The following is a 12,712-nucleotide window of genomic DNA, read 5'->3' as shown; positions in this document are numbered from 1 at the left end:
CTATGGACACCTACTAAGACAGTATTAAATTGTAACAATGGAGGGAGATTCAGCAAAAATCACAATAAACAAGTATAAATGATTTTATCTAATGATTGCAAATAGGTTCGGCCATATCATTCCACCATATCATATCCATCACAGGTGATACAGTAACAAATATTAGATACATTATATGTGTAAACATATGATAGATAAATGAAATAACTATATTAAAGACATTAATACAATATAATGTATATATATTGTATGTCTTTCAATATGTATATTAATGCACACAAACTGAGATGTTAAGGTCACATCTCTACAAGAATTCTAAAACTGGGAAAAGTTTCAAAAAGTAAATTTATTCTTGGAACTGGTCTTAACAGTAAAATTTATTAATGACCTGAGTAATTTGTCTGCTCTACTAATTAAAACTGTGTATAAATGGCTGGATTTCATCATTTCTTGTGACAACATGGATGGACATTGAGGGTATTATGCAAAGTGAAATAAGTCAGAGGAAGAAGGTCAAATACCATATGATTTCCTTCATTAAGTAGTAGATAATAACAACAATAAACAAATACATAGAGACAGAGATTGGACTGGTGGTTACCAGAGGGGAAGGGGGGAGGGAGGAGGGCGAAAGGGATAATTCAGCACATGTGTGTGGTGATGGGTTGTAATTAGTATTTGGGTGGTGAACACGATGTAATCTATGCAGAAATAGAAGTATAATGATGTACACCTGAAATTTATACAATGTTATAAACCAATGTTACTGCAATAAACGAAAAATTTAAAAAAAATAAATAAAATTAAATTAAATTAAAAAAAACAACAAAAAACTGTGTATAAACAATTTAGATGTAAAGTTATACTATACAATTCTCTGTTTCAGTTTCATTAAATCAATTTAACAGACAGAGACATGCCATCTAACCTGTAGTTGTTTTTCTGGATGACAGGATCTGACGTGTCTTGCACATCTTTAGCAGAAAATCCTAGAAGATGCCTCCTCTGATTTGCAGGGTTCACACTAGGCTTCATTCTCCTGGAATCCTGTTCCAACATGCTGAAAATAAAAAATGTGAAACCATAATTGAAATAAAAATATGTCACACATGTGCATACTACCTGTAGCTCTGAAACAAACCAGAATTCCTTTGTAGGTCCATGTACACAGCAAGAATGCTGGGCATAGATGCAAGTCAAAACAGCACATGGATGTGGTCAAATCTCTAGCTTAACATCCTATACATATGAAAAACAATTTTGAAAATAATTTTTATGAGTATAGAAGTACCTTATTTATAAACTGTTTAAATAAAGTCGGTATTCTATATGCTTTAAAAAATATTATGTTATGTATGTATATAAAGTAGAAATAAGTACCACATATGTACAAACAAATTTTAAACTCAGATAATTGAAATAAGAAGTCCTCCTGGATGCTGCAAACTGATGTTTTCAATGAGGGACTACTGCAAATGAAATGGGCACTATTCTCTTTTTCAACAGCCAAATTCATTAGCCTTTCACAATCCCAGAAAGTAGGCTATCAAATAAAGCTAACAAAAGTTACTTAAAAAACACTTCTATTTTTATTTACATGTAAAAATTTCCTCTTTACTTCTTTATCCCCACTATCCTTAATACTTTCATTCATCAGTGTATGTCCTATTGATGGGCGTAAGTATTTGGAGCAAACAAATATGCCTATTTGTTTGCAACAGTTTTTTAACACTTATAACTCATTAATCATGGGCTTAGACGTTTGGCTCATCAATAAGATATTTCGTGTGTCTGTGCTTCATTTTATGATGCCACTCACATAATTTACACTAGTCATAACCTTCTTGAAATTCAACACAAAGGGAATCTCAGTAGAGAAGCACAAAAGAAAGGACATCAGATTCTATTTAGAGGGAGGAGGAAAGTAAGGCTGATGAAAGAGGGTCACAGTTAAGGGCCCTGTGGTTCTAAGAGAAAAGGAGTTCTTTGGGGATATAGTAGTTTCTCTCCAAATTTGGCCAAAGTGGTGTTGGGGGAAACAGAAAGCAGGTACGCCTCTCTAGAATCTTTTTCTGATCTCTTATTGTATTTGCCATTCTTCTCAATTCTTCACCCCCAGAATCACTGCCATCCAGTGGTTCTCACACAGTACACTGTGGCACTTTGGCATACTGCAAACTCTTCAAAGGTGTACTACCAAATTCTGGCCCTTGTGTGAAATTTATTTTTTCTACAACTGAGGCTACATTTTGTTACAGTTGTATCTTTCAGAGAGAATGTTTACCAGAGTGGTCACAAACAGTATAAACCCTACCACAAATGAGGTAAGAGGCTTAATGAAATGTCCTACTAAAACAGGAAAACTTAGTTTGGTGAGTATTTAAGAAAACATGAAAGAGGCTGTAAACAATACCAGTTTTGTAGGGAAGCCAAATGAAGAATGTGACGATAACTGTAGAGGTTTTTTTTTCTTTTTGAAACTTACTTTTTAAAAAAAGTGTTTACTTTTTAATTCTTTCAAGTGTGGTGCCAAAAATTCTACTTAGGAAAGTTCACTGTAAACAAAATCAAAGTTAAGAACTTCCCCTCAGTTTACAGAATCTCAATTAATTCAACTCCTACACAGAATCTCAATCAAGTCAACCCCCATACAGAATCTCAATTCAACTCCTACAACTCCTCCACTGTATTAGTGGAATATCCACATAACAACATTCCTGTTTGGTGGAAGTACTCCCTCAGTCCCTCCAGTGACTAGAAGAGCTCTACCACTCTATCTATTTAAGTTTCCCCTTGTTTTAACTAGAAATGTGCTTCTTTATAACTCCCACCTTTTAGTACTAGTTCTGGACTCCACAGCTATTCAGAACAAGTCTAAGCAAGCCTTACTCCAATGTCCAAAGATATCTAACATCCCCCACCCCATACCCTAGGCTTTCTTTTTCAAGGCTATAGTTTCTTCCACATGTTCCTCTTTATAGCACAGTCTTAGGTTCCTTAAGCATATTTGGTCACTTCTCTGTCAATATGCTTCTCAGAGGTGGTGTCCAGAACTGGCCACAGTACTTCTCAGGTGGTATGACCATTACAGGAGGGAGCATGGTAATTCCTTCCCATGTTCTAGATATCATTCCTCCACCAATGGCCTAATATCATGTGGGTCTTTTTGCCATTAAATCATACTCTATTTATATGGAGCCTAGTTTAACTAAAATCCCAACTCTTTTTCTCACAAACTGATTTTGAACTATTACTTTCCCTTCCCTTCCTTTCTCACTTACAATTCTGAATTTATATAATTGAGCTTTTTTGGTCCAGTTGAATAATTTACACCAATTCCTTTTAAAATACCATTCAAGAACTTTTAGGATCCTAATTAGCAAAAGAAATTCTCCCTCCAAGCAAGGATCAGCATGCCATCAACATCCTCAACTGAGCTGTTATTAAAATATTGAAAAGAACAGGGCAAAGATATTGAGCCCTGCCCCTGGAACATGTCTGTAGGGAGCCCCTTCCAAGTCTGTAAAAATGTAAGTTAAACCACTTATCATTTAATTGTAATACTGAAGCTGGGTACCTGAGGGTTACTATAAATATTTGATAAGAACATGGTTACCCTTTGACCTTGTTCCCAACACAGATATAGAGAAAAGAAGTTAATAAATAACCTTAGTCTCTGTTAGATGTATTTGTTGAGCTCAAATGCTTGCTTCATAGCCCACACATCATTATAGCTTGTTAATTTGCTGTCTTCTTGTTTAACCAGAGGGGTGACTCAAGGATTACAAGGATTTATAAGCTTGTTTTGCAGAAGAAAAACAACGCCTTTAAGGAAGTTACAACCACCAGATAACCAGTCCCCAGCTGGCACTGACACCAAGAAGTCTGGCAGCCCAAGGGCTTATCCGGAGTGAAAGAAACACAGACTTCCCCTTTGCTCTGAAGCTCCACCTCCCTCCCAAGCCCCTTAGCTCTATAAAGACCCCCTGCTTCTTCTTTTGCTAAAGTGGGTTTGAGAGAACCTATACTCTCACCTTCTCATTTTGGCCAATTCGAATGAAGCTTTCTCTACCTCCAAGCACCGGTGTCTCAGTGATTGGCTTACTGAGCACTGGGGGCACAATCTTGAGATTAAGAGGTTCAGTATCAATATCACCTAGTCCAAAATTTCCCATCTTGATCATAAGTATATTACAAGACTGTTAAATGTTCTTCTAAGATGCAAACACAATATAACAGCAGCTACCATTTCTTAAACACCCATTATGTACTAAGGAATAAAGGCTCAAAGGAAGTTGAGGCTCAAAAAGTTTAAACAGTTTGCTGAAGGTCATACTGTGATATTGTGATTTACAATAAGAAATATATATTTGGTCTTCGACCCTTTCGGCACAGAACTCCTAAAACCCTAGGAATTTCCTAAGTGATGAGAGCCATAAAGGTGTTTTTTATTATGTTAATGATGTGACTTTTGGAAGGCCCTTAGGTTACCTAAGGATCAATAGGGGCTGGTCACTAGAGGAACCAACCATATGAATAGTGGGGTGGGACTTTCAATCGCACCCTCCACTCCCACCTCCAGGGAGGGGAAAGGAGCTGGAGATTGAGTTCAATCACCAATAACAATGATTTAATCAATCACACCCATGTAATGAAGCCTCCATAAAAACCCAAAAGGAAGGGGTTTGGAGAGCTTCCGAGTTGGTGAAAACGTAGAGATTTGGGGAGAGTGGCACTCTTGGAGAGGACATGGAAGCTCCTCACCCTTTCCCCATACCTGGCCCTATGCATCTCTTCCATCTGGCTGTTCCTGAGTTATATCCCTTTATAATAAACTGGTATTCTAGTAAGTAAGATGTTTCTCTGAGTTCTGTGAGCCACTTTAGCAAATTAACAGAACCTGAGGAGGAAGTCGTGGGTACCTCTGATTTATATAACTGGTTGGTCAGAAGCACATGTGACAACTTGGACTTAACAATTGGCATTCGAAAAATTGGGGGAAGGGGCAGTCTTGTAGGACCGAGCCTGTGGGATCTGACACTGTGGGATCTGACACTATCACAGGTAGATAGTGCCAAAATTGAGTTGAACTGTAGGACACCCAGCTGGTGTTGGAGAATTGCTTGGTGGTGTGGAAAAAACACACATTAGAATGGGTGTCAGAATTGTGCACACTCTGAGTAATTAATAAAGCCAGGATTTGGATCCAGAATTGGAACACCATCATTGCATTAAGTTGACAACATTTCCCAGAAAGACAGATCAATTCACTCACTTATTCAACATGTACTAAATATCTATTATGTTCCAGGAACCATATTTGATGTTAAAGATTCAAAGATAAAAACCAAATTACAGATTTGTGTGTATATCTGTGTGGGGAGGTGATATAGATAAAAGATAATAGAGTGGGGCCGGCCCAGTGGCGTAGGGGTTAAGCTTACGTGCTCCAATACAGTAGCCCAGAGTTTGCAGGTTTGGATCCTGGGTGCGGACATATGCACTGCTCATCAAACCATGCTGTGGTGGCATCCCATATAAAGTAGAAGAAGATGGGCACGGATGTTAGCCCAGGGCCAATCTTCCTCAGCAAAAAAAGAGGAGGATTGGCAAGAGATGTTAGCTAAGGGCTAACTACCTCACACACACACACACACACAAAAGATAACAGAGTGATTAGTGCCATAACAGAGGTTAATACCGAATGCTATAGAAGCATATATAGCTAGAGCACTTGATCTCTATCAAGAGGATCCATGAAGTTATCTTAAATGACGAGCAGTAAATAAACAGGTGGAAAAGGAGGATGGGAGTGAGGGAAGGTACTTCATGCAGACAAGACTAGTATGTGAAAAAAGGACATAGTCTTAAGAGAGCATCTTTTGCTTGGGAACTGCAGATAAAGCAGGGGAGGGTGTATGGATGGACACATGCAAGTGTAAACACACAGTGGGAAGGGGATCATCTTAGAGAGAGAAGGGAAAGAAGGAAGGAGACTAACAATAATGCAAGGCTAGATTAGGGATGGCCTTGCCTGCCAAAATATCAGTAAGTCTAGCAATTTATTCAACAAAAGAAACAAAACCGGTATGTTTTGTTCCTGTTTTAATTTTGCCTCCCAGTTATCATATCCCTTTCCATATCAGAATCTTCTCTATGATTTATGTTAAATTCCCGGGTCTAATGGGGGAATCTACTTTCTTTCTTCTGAAAACTGGTATTATATTTATCTCCTGTTTATCTAGACTACTTGGTGATTACCACTGCCAGAGAAACAGGAGATTCCTACAACAGTTCCTCTGCTCTCTTACTTCCTGCCTAGGGGTCTTAAGCCCTTAGGCAGGCTCTCTTGATAGCTCTCAAAGTTAACTGCTAAGTCAAAGTGGCTGCTGTGGCCTCTAGGAGTAGCTTCTACACTTTTCCTTCCTTGAATCCTACTGTCTATTAGCAATTAACACACTTTGTTAGTTCCTCTGGATCAGAATGCACCTTCCTCTAGCAGTGATTCTCAAAATGTGGCACCTGGACCAGCAGCATTAGCATCACCTGATAAACTGGTTAGAAACACAAATTCTTAGGCCCCACTCTAGACCACTCATCCAGAAACTCAGGGGTGGTGCCTAACAATCTGTGTGTTTTGTTTGTTTGTTTGTTTTTGCGAGGAAGATTAGCCCGGGCTAACATCCGTGCCCATCTTCCTCTACTTTATATGGGACGCTGCCACAGCATGGCTTGACTAACGGTGCGTCAGTCCGCAACCGGGATCTGAACCTGCGAACCCCAGGCCACCAAAGCAGAGGGCGCGAACTTAACCACCACGTCACCAGGCCGGCCCCAACAATCTGTGTTTTAACTAGCTGTCCAGGTGACTCTGATACAAACCAATGTTTGAGAACTACTATTTTAAACTAATCTTGTTTTTCATAACATCTTTCCTACTTCAATTCCCTAAAAGTTATAGCTCTTCACAACAAATCCAACAGAAGTGGACAGTCTGGGGAGAAGGATGAGAGAGTTAGACTTAGATGGGAGGGATGTGGAAGGATACAATCAAAAACTATTCGTATGGTTTATGTATGATTTATAAAGTAAATTATTCAGAATTGTTAATACTTGGAAATTTTTAAAGAGCCCTTCTACTGATCATTGCTCTTTCGCTAATTTTACTACCGCTAAGAAACCAGCATTTCAATTCACAATTTATGGCTGTTACAAGCAAATGCCTTGAGTTTAACTACCAGTTTAGGCTATTCCATCTGTACCTGGACTGTGCTATAATCACTTAGCAGCTATACTTGCTAGAAATCAGTTTTAATGTTGACTGGTTTGGCTCATAGGTGATCACTATTTTCCCCACTGTCCACATTAGTAATGATTATCACAGTGTAATGATAATATACCTTTAACCATAGCTACCTTGTAACTTCTACCCTTTTTTAGCCAAAGGGCTCATTCAGATCTCATTCAGATCTCATTCAATGGACTTCACAAAAATGATCTTCACAACACTTCCATTATACAGAATCAACTAAGTATTTTAAACATGGGAGTGAGTCAGAGATGAGGCAAAAATGAGAATCCAAACAGTCTGTGAGTCTCAATTTTATTATCTACTCAGTGGCCCAGAATGTATTTTGAAAAGGTAATATATTAAGAAATTCTGTAAAGGATCTTTTAAAGTTTTTCACTTGTTTTTGGTTGTTGTTGTCTTTTGGCCCCCATTCCCTGTAGACTTTTTTTTTCTGTCTTAAAATGAAATTTCTCCTAAGCTAAATTACAGACAAGCTGACTATCCAATTCAGCTCAAAAAAACTATAAATGCTTGAACCTATGAAATGACCTATAGAAACTAATTTTAACCATCTAAATAACTGCACTTACATTTCCCTTGTTTTTATTAATATTTGAAAGACATGAAGGAGCTCTATTTTACTGCCAGAATTCAAGATTGTCTCAGTACAATTGTGACACCATAAATATTAAGAACGGAATTTGACAGTCCTTGTAATGCCAAATGTACAAAAGAGTATGAGAAAATTATTGTTGATATGAACTTTTAGATTCTTGGCATGAGTGTTTTTGCATCATTCAATGTCCCTTTTTGTTAATTTTAGAAATATTAAATTTCCAAGTACACAAAGAGATGACTCAGAGTCACAGTAAGGGTTAGTATAATGACTGTGCATTCAGTGACTGTTTATAGTTCACGATATTAATAAAGCAATCTAATCAAACTCTTCTTATAACTAAATCAGGTTCTATTCAGTATTTTTAAATAAACTAATAAATACTAAGAAAACAGAAGTCCCTATGTCTTTATTATCGGAAACATGCTACTCTGCAAGAGTCACAACAGTTTTAAGCCACAAAATAATCATTACACCAATAAACCTTGCTCGTGTTATGGGCCAATGGGCCTGAAAAACATAGATTAATAAAACACAATTCTAATTTTCCCAAAAGTCTGGAAAAAGGATTATAAGAATGTGTTACTTTACTTTTTCATTTATGAAATTCTAAAAGCCAACAACTGTTTCAGATTATTTATAAAGCCACTTAATCCTTAAGATATGATTTCAGATACCCAATTTTCATACCAAATAGCTGAACAAAAAATGGCACATCTCCAAAACTATTCTACCCTTTGCAAACCTGTTGTCTTGTGGTACAAGTAGGTCAATTTTAAACTCAAGCCATCTCAGCAGGTAAAAATCATACTAGTTCTCATCCCCAAAAGAAACCCACATGCTGCTGTTGCTCTGTCTCTCTTAATCACACATCAAAAACTGAAATCACTTGAAGCTGAAAAGAGCATGGAGATCTTCAAGTTTTAGTGGAGAATAGTGGAAAACACACAAAATTGGGCATCAGGAGATCTGGGTTCAAGGTGTGGCTCTGAGACCCCCCTGCTTGAGTAGCCCTGGGAAAGTTGGTTAACTTCTCTGAGCCTCCAATTCGTCATATGTAAAATAGGACAAACAACAAATATTTCATAGGGTGTTTCAAAGACTCAAATGAGATGACAGATTTGTAAACATGCTTTATAAGTCAACAAGTGCTACGTGTCCCGCAGATGACACAGAGCAGCCAGTGGCACAGCTTGTCTTCCTGCCTGCCAGGTTCAGGCTATTCTCAACATAGCAACTAAAGTCATCGTTTTAAAATCTAGGTCAGATTATTGTGTCACTCTTCTGCTCAAAACCTTCAGATGGTTCTGCATTTCTTTCATGGTAAAAGCCCAAATCCTCAGAATGACCAAGGACTCACGAAACATGACCTCTCTCTCCATCTTACCTCTCTGGCATCATTTCCTACTACTTGCTCACCTGAGCCCAGCCTCCTTGCTCTTCCTTGAACATGCCACCCTAGGGCCCTTGCACTGGCTGTTCCATCTCCAGGAATGCTGTTCCCACATATATCCATATGGTTAACCCTTGTCATCTCCCTTAAGCCTTGGCTCAAAACGTCTACTTTAGGGGCTGGCCGGGTGGCATAGTAGTAAAGTTCGTGCGCTCCACCTCAGCAGCCAGGGGTTCGTGGGTTCGCATCCAGGCGCGGAACTACACACCACTTATCAAGCCATGCTGTGGCAGGTGTCCCACATATAAAGTAGAGGAAGATGGGTACAGATGTTAGCCCAGGGCCAATCTTCCTCACCAAAAAAAAAAAAAAAAAGTCTACTTTACAATGATATTTAAAACTATAATTCCAACAACTACCCTCACACTTGCAAAACCATTTACCCTACTATACTTTATTCCTTTGTTTAAAGAATTTACAACTGTATCATTTTACTTACTTATTATGTTTACTGTCTGTCTGTCCTCAGTAGAATGTAAGGAGTACAGGGACCTCTGTTTTGTTCTAGGACAATGCCTGACCCATAGAAGGTATTCCTTTTTTTTTTCTTAATAACAAATAAATAAATTTTATTCTGCCTCGTGTCAAGAGGAAAATTCAGATCGTCATTTTAGGGAAACTAACCCATAACTCAAGAACGGCAGGTGGTGAACTCATTATTACACCATCTCCAGATCTAAGAACAGGAAATTATGTTAATTTTCATTGCAACTGAGGCTAAAGACAAGGCGTTCTCAAGGGAGTTCTCCAAATCTTAAAAAAGTTTTTTCTTTCTGTTTATCGAATGGTTCACAGATGATTTTTGCAGGCTAGTAGTAACTGGTAGTTTACTAGAAACAGAAATGTGACTGAAAGAAGAAATAGATTGCCAAGTGAAGATAAAAAACTCCCTTAAATAGGCTTCTCAGAACCAAGGAATACCAGACCCTGAGAAGAAACATGTACTTTACAGTGGCAGTTTGCCAAGTGAGCCAACATGAGCAAGAAAACAACCTGAGATTCTTTCACTCATTCATTGAACAATTATAAAGCAAGCACTCTTCTAGTAAGTGATGTTCGTTCTTGGAACCCAGCCACTATACTGTGAAGAAGGCCAAGCAGCCCGTGGAGAGGCCCAAACGAAGAAAAACCGAGAACCCTGGCCCATAGGCCCAGCTCAGGGCCCAGCTGAAAGCCAGCACCAACTTGCTGGCCATGATGAGTGAGCCATCTTGAAAGTACGTCCTGCGACAGGAGCCACCTCAGTTGACACTCCATGGAGCAAAGAAGAGCCATCTCTACTGAGTGCTGCCCAAACTGCAGATGTTCTAGCAAAGTAAATGACTGTTGTTTTAAGCCTTTAAGTTTTGGGATGGTTTGTTACACAGCAATAGACAACTAATACACTACACTTAGACTGCTGAAGTCAATGAGTCCATGTTTAATATAAAAAGTTGGTGTGTGAACAACTCTTTGGTATCCTCTCACTCAAGAAAGGCACCCTGTGATCATTCTAAATGTCAAGAAAGATGGCTGTAAATTTGAGTGCAATCTCTCTTCTGTTATATTTACATCAGTCCAATCAACTCATAAAATAAATATTTTCTCCTTTTACAGCCAATCCTAAGCTTTAAGGGAATGGGTAAAGTTACTGGATAGAGTCCTAACTCCTCTATCTGTAAATACCAGCTTCGTTTTCTCTGCCTGAGTGGTTGTCGCTCTATTAGTGATTAAAGTAAGAGCTCCAAAGGCAGACTGTGAATCCTAGCTCTGCCACATATTAGATGTGACTTCAGTTTCCTTATCTGTAAAATGGGGATAATAATACTTTACAGTTCTGAGAGGAATTAATTTATATAAAGTGCCTAGACTAGCACTTGGTGCATAGTAAATGTTTGATAAATAATAGCTTAATAACAAACACATAAAAACTGCTACCTTTAGCAACCAAGCACAGATGGTAGCAAAATACAGCCAACCTAGATTATTCTGGAACTAATTATCTTCACTTTTTAACTCATCTTCTTTTCTTCAAACAGTCTTATTTCCATCTATCTCTCATTTTCAAATTCACACAAAAAAAATGGGAAGGAAAAATGAAAGCAAGTAATGCTGCTTTACTGAGAATTCTAGTAAAAGGGTTGAGACAGACAGCCATATAAGGCATACAGATCATCGGTAATTCCCTAATTCTAGCTCCTCAGAGGTCATGGATTATGCTAAATTGACTGTAGACATAACATGTTAATGCCAGTTTATGTTCAGAACCGACAGACAACAAGAAATCTAAATGCACAGCACACAGTCATAGTTCATGCTAACACTAGCCATAACTCAGTTTAAAAGAATCTATAGAATGACCCTTAAAGTATAAGTTTCCAGTTCTTACTGAAATGACAAAACAGCTCAAATCTGGAGAAAATAAGGCATTAATGGCAAACTGCCTAGAAGCATAAGTGATATATAATAATTACATATACATTTTTATACAATCAAAAGTTTCAAAGTTATTCTATACTACCTTGATATTAGGATAGACCTTCACTTACTGCAAAGTAAAGCTGCGTTCCTTTATTATTTATGTTTTGCACAGCTTATACAGCATGATTCTACCTGGATATACTAAGTACTGAAAACGGTGGTTTGAGAAAGCTATTTCAGACAAACCATCCACTGGTCCTTGTCTATGTTAACTAATATTTGTGGTCTAAAGAAAATATCAAGTACCCAACTTAAACTCTGACAGTTTTCTTATCTGCCCTAGTTTCTCACTGACACCCTCTTACAAGAGAGAAAGCAGCCAAAGTTACCACATGATCTCCTTCTACCTTTGAAACTGACACAGTGACTTAAGGTAAAGAAGGAAGTTAGCAAAGGATGCAGGTTTCTGATTTCAACTCCCTTTCCCTTCACTATAACAACTCAGGTTTGGGGGAAAAGGTAGCCAAGCGATATATGATAAAGCCACTAGGATATTCCTTATAAGCTTCCCAATATACAACTCACATGAAGGCCAAAACTAGAGAAAATCATTAACAAAATTTTCCGTGCCCTCAAAACACAGCTCTGCACTTGCCAGACTCTAAGCCATCTTTTATTTTTTCAAAAAAGGATGAAATCTACAGAGTCTAAAAGAGAACCAATTACTCTGCGGATACTTTTTTGAAGATCATAAATAAATTAGACGATGTGGGGAAAGGACTGCCCTTAGCTCTGCTACTCCGCTGCAATCTCGGATTCAATAACACCTGGTACTTAGATGCATTGTATTTCTCCAGTTTATGTGTCACTTTGATAAATGTGGAATGTACCTTAGCCAAGAACTTGAATTAGATTTCATTTAAAAATCTGGCTAAACAAAACCATGTATAGT

The 12,712-nt window shown here is 38.0% G+C and overlaps 1 protein-coding gene across 1 annotated transcript in view; it reads right to left on the bottom strand.

Annotated features, from left to right (window-relative positions):
• Positions 1–12,712, bottom strand: part of ATF6 (activating transcription factor 6) — a gene marked incomplete at its 5' end in the record, with an annotated part of 211,042 nt that overhangs the window by 132,765 nt on the left and 65,565 nt on the right. The window contains one exon of the mRNA XM_058536922.1: positions 929–1,060. Within this exon, the coding sequence (XP_058392905.1) occupies positions 929–1,060 (132 nt within the window). The remainder of the gene's footprint in view (positions 1–928; positions 1,061–12,712) is intronic.

Source organism: Diceros bicornis, chromosome 4 (assembly GCF_020826845.1).
Source record: "Diceros bicornis minor isolate mBicDic1 chromosome 4, mDicBic1.mat.cur, whole genome shotgun sequence".
Taxonomy (NCBI): Eukaryota; Metazoa; Chordata; class Mammalia; order Perissodactyla; family Rhinocerotidae; genus Diceros; species Diceros bicornis.
This window is presented reverse-complemented; position numbering and strand designations above follow the sequence as displayed.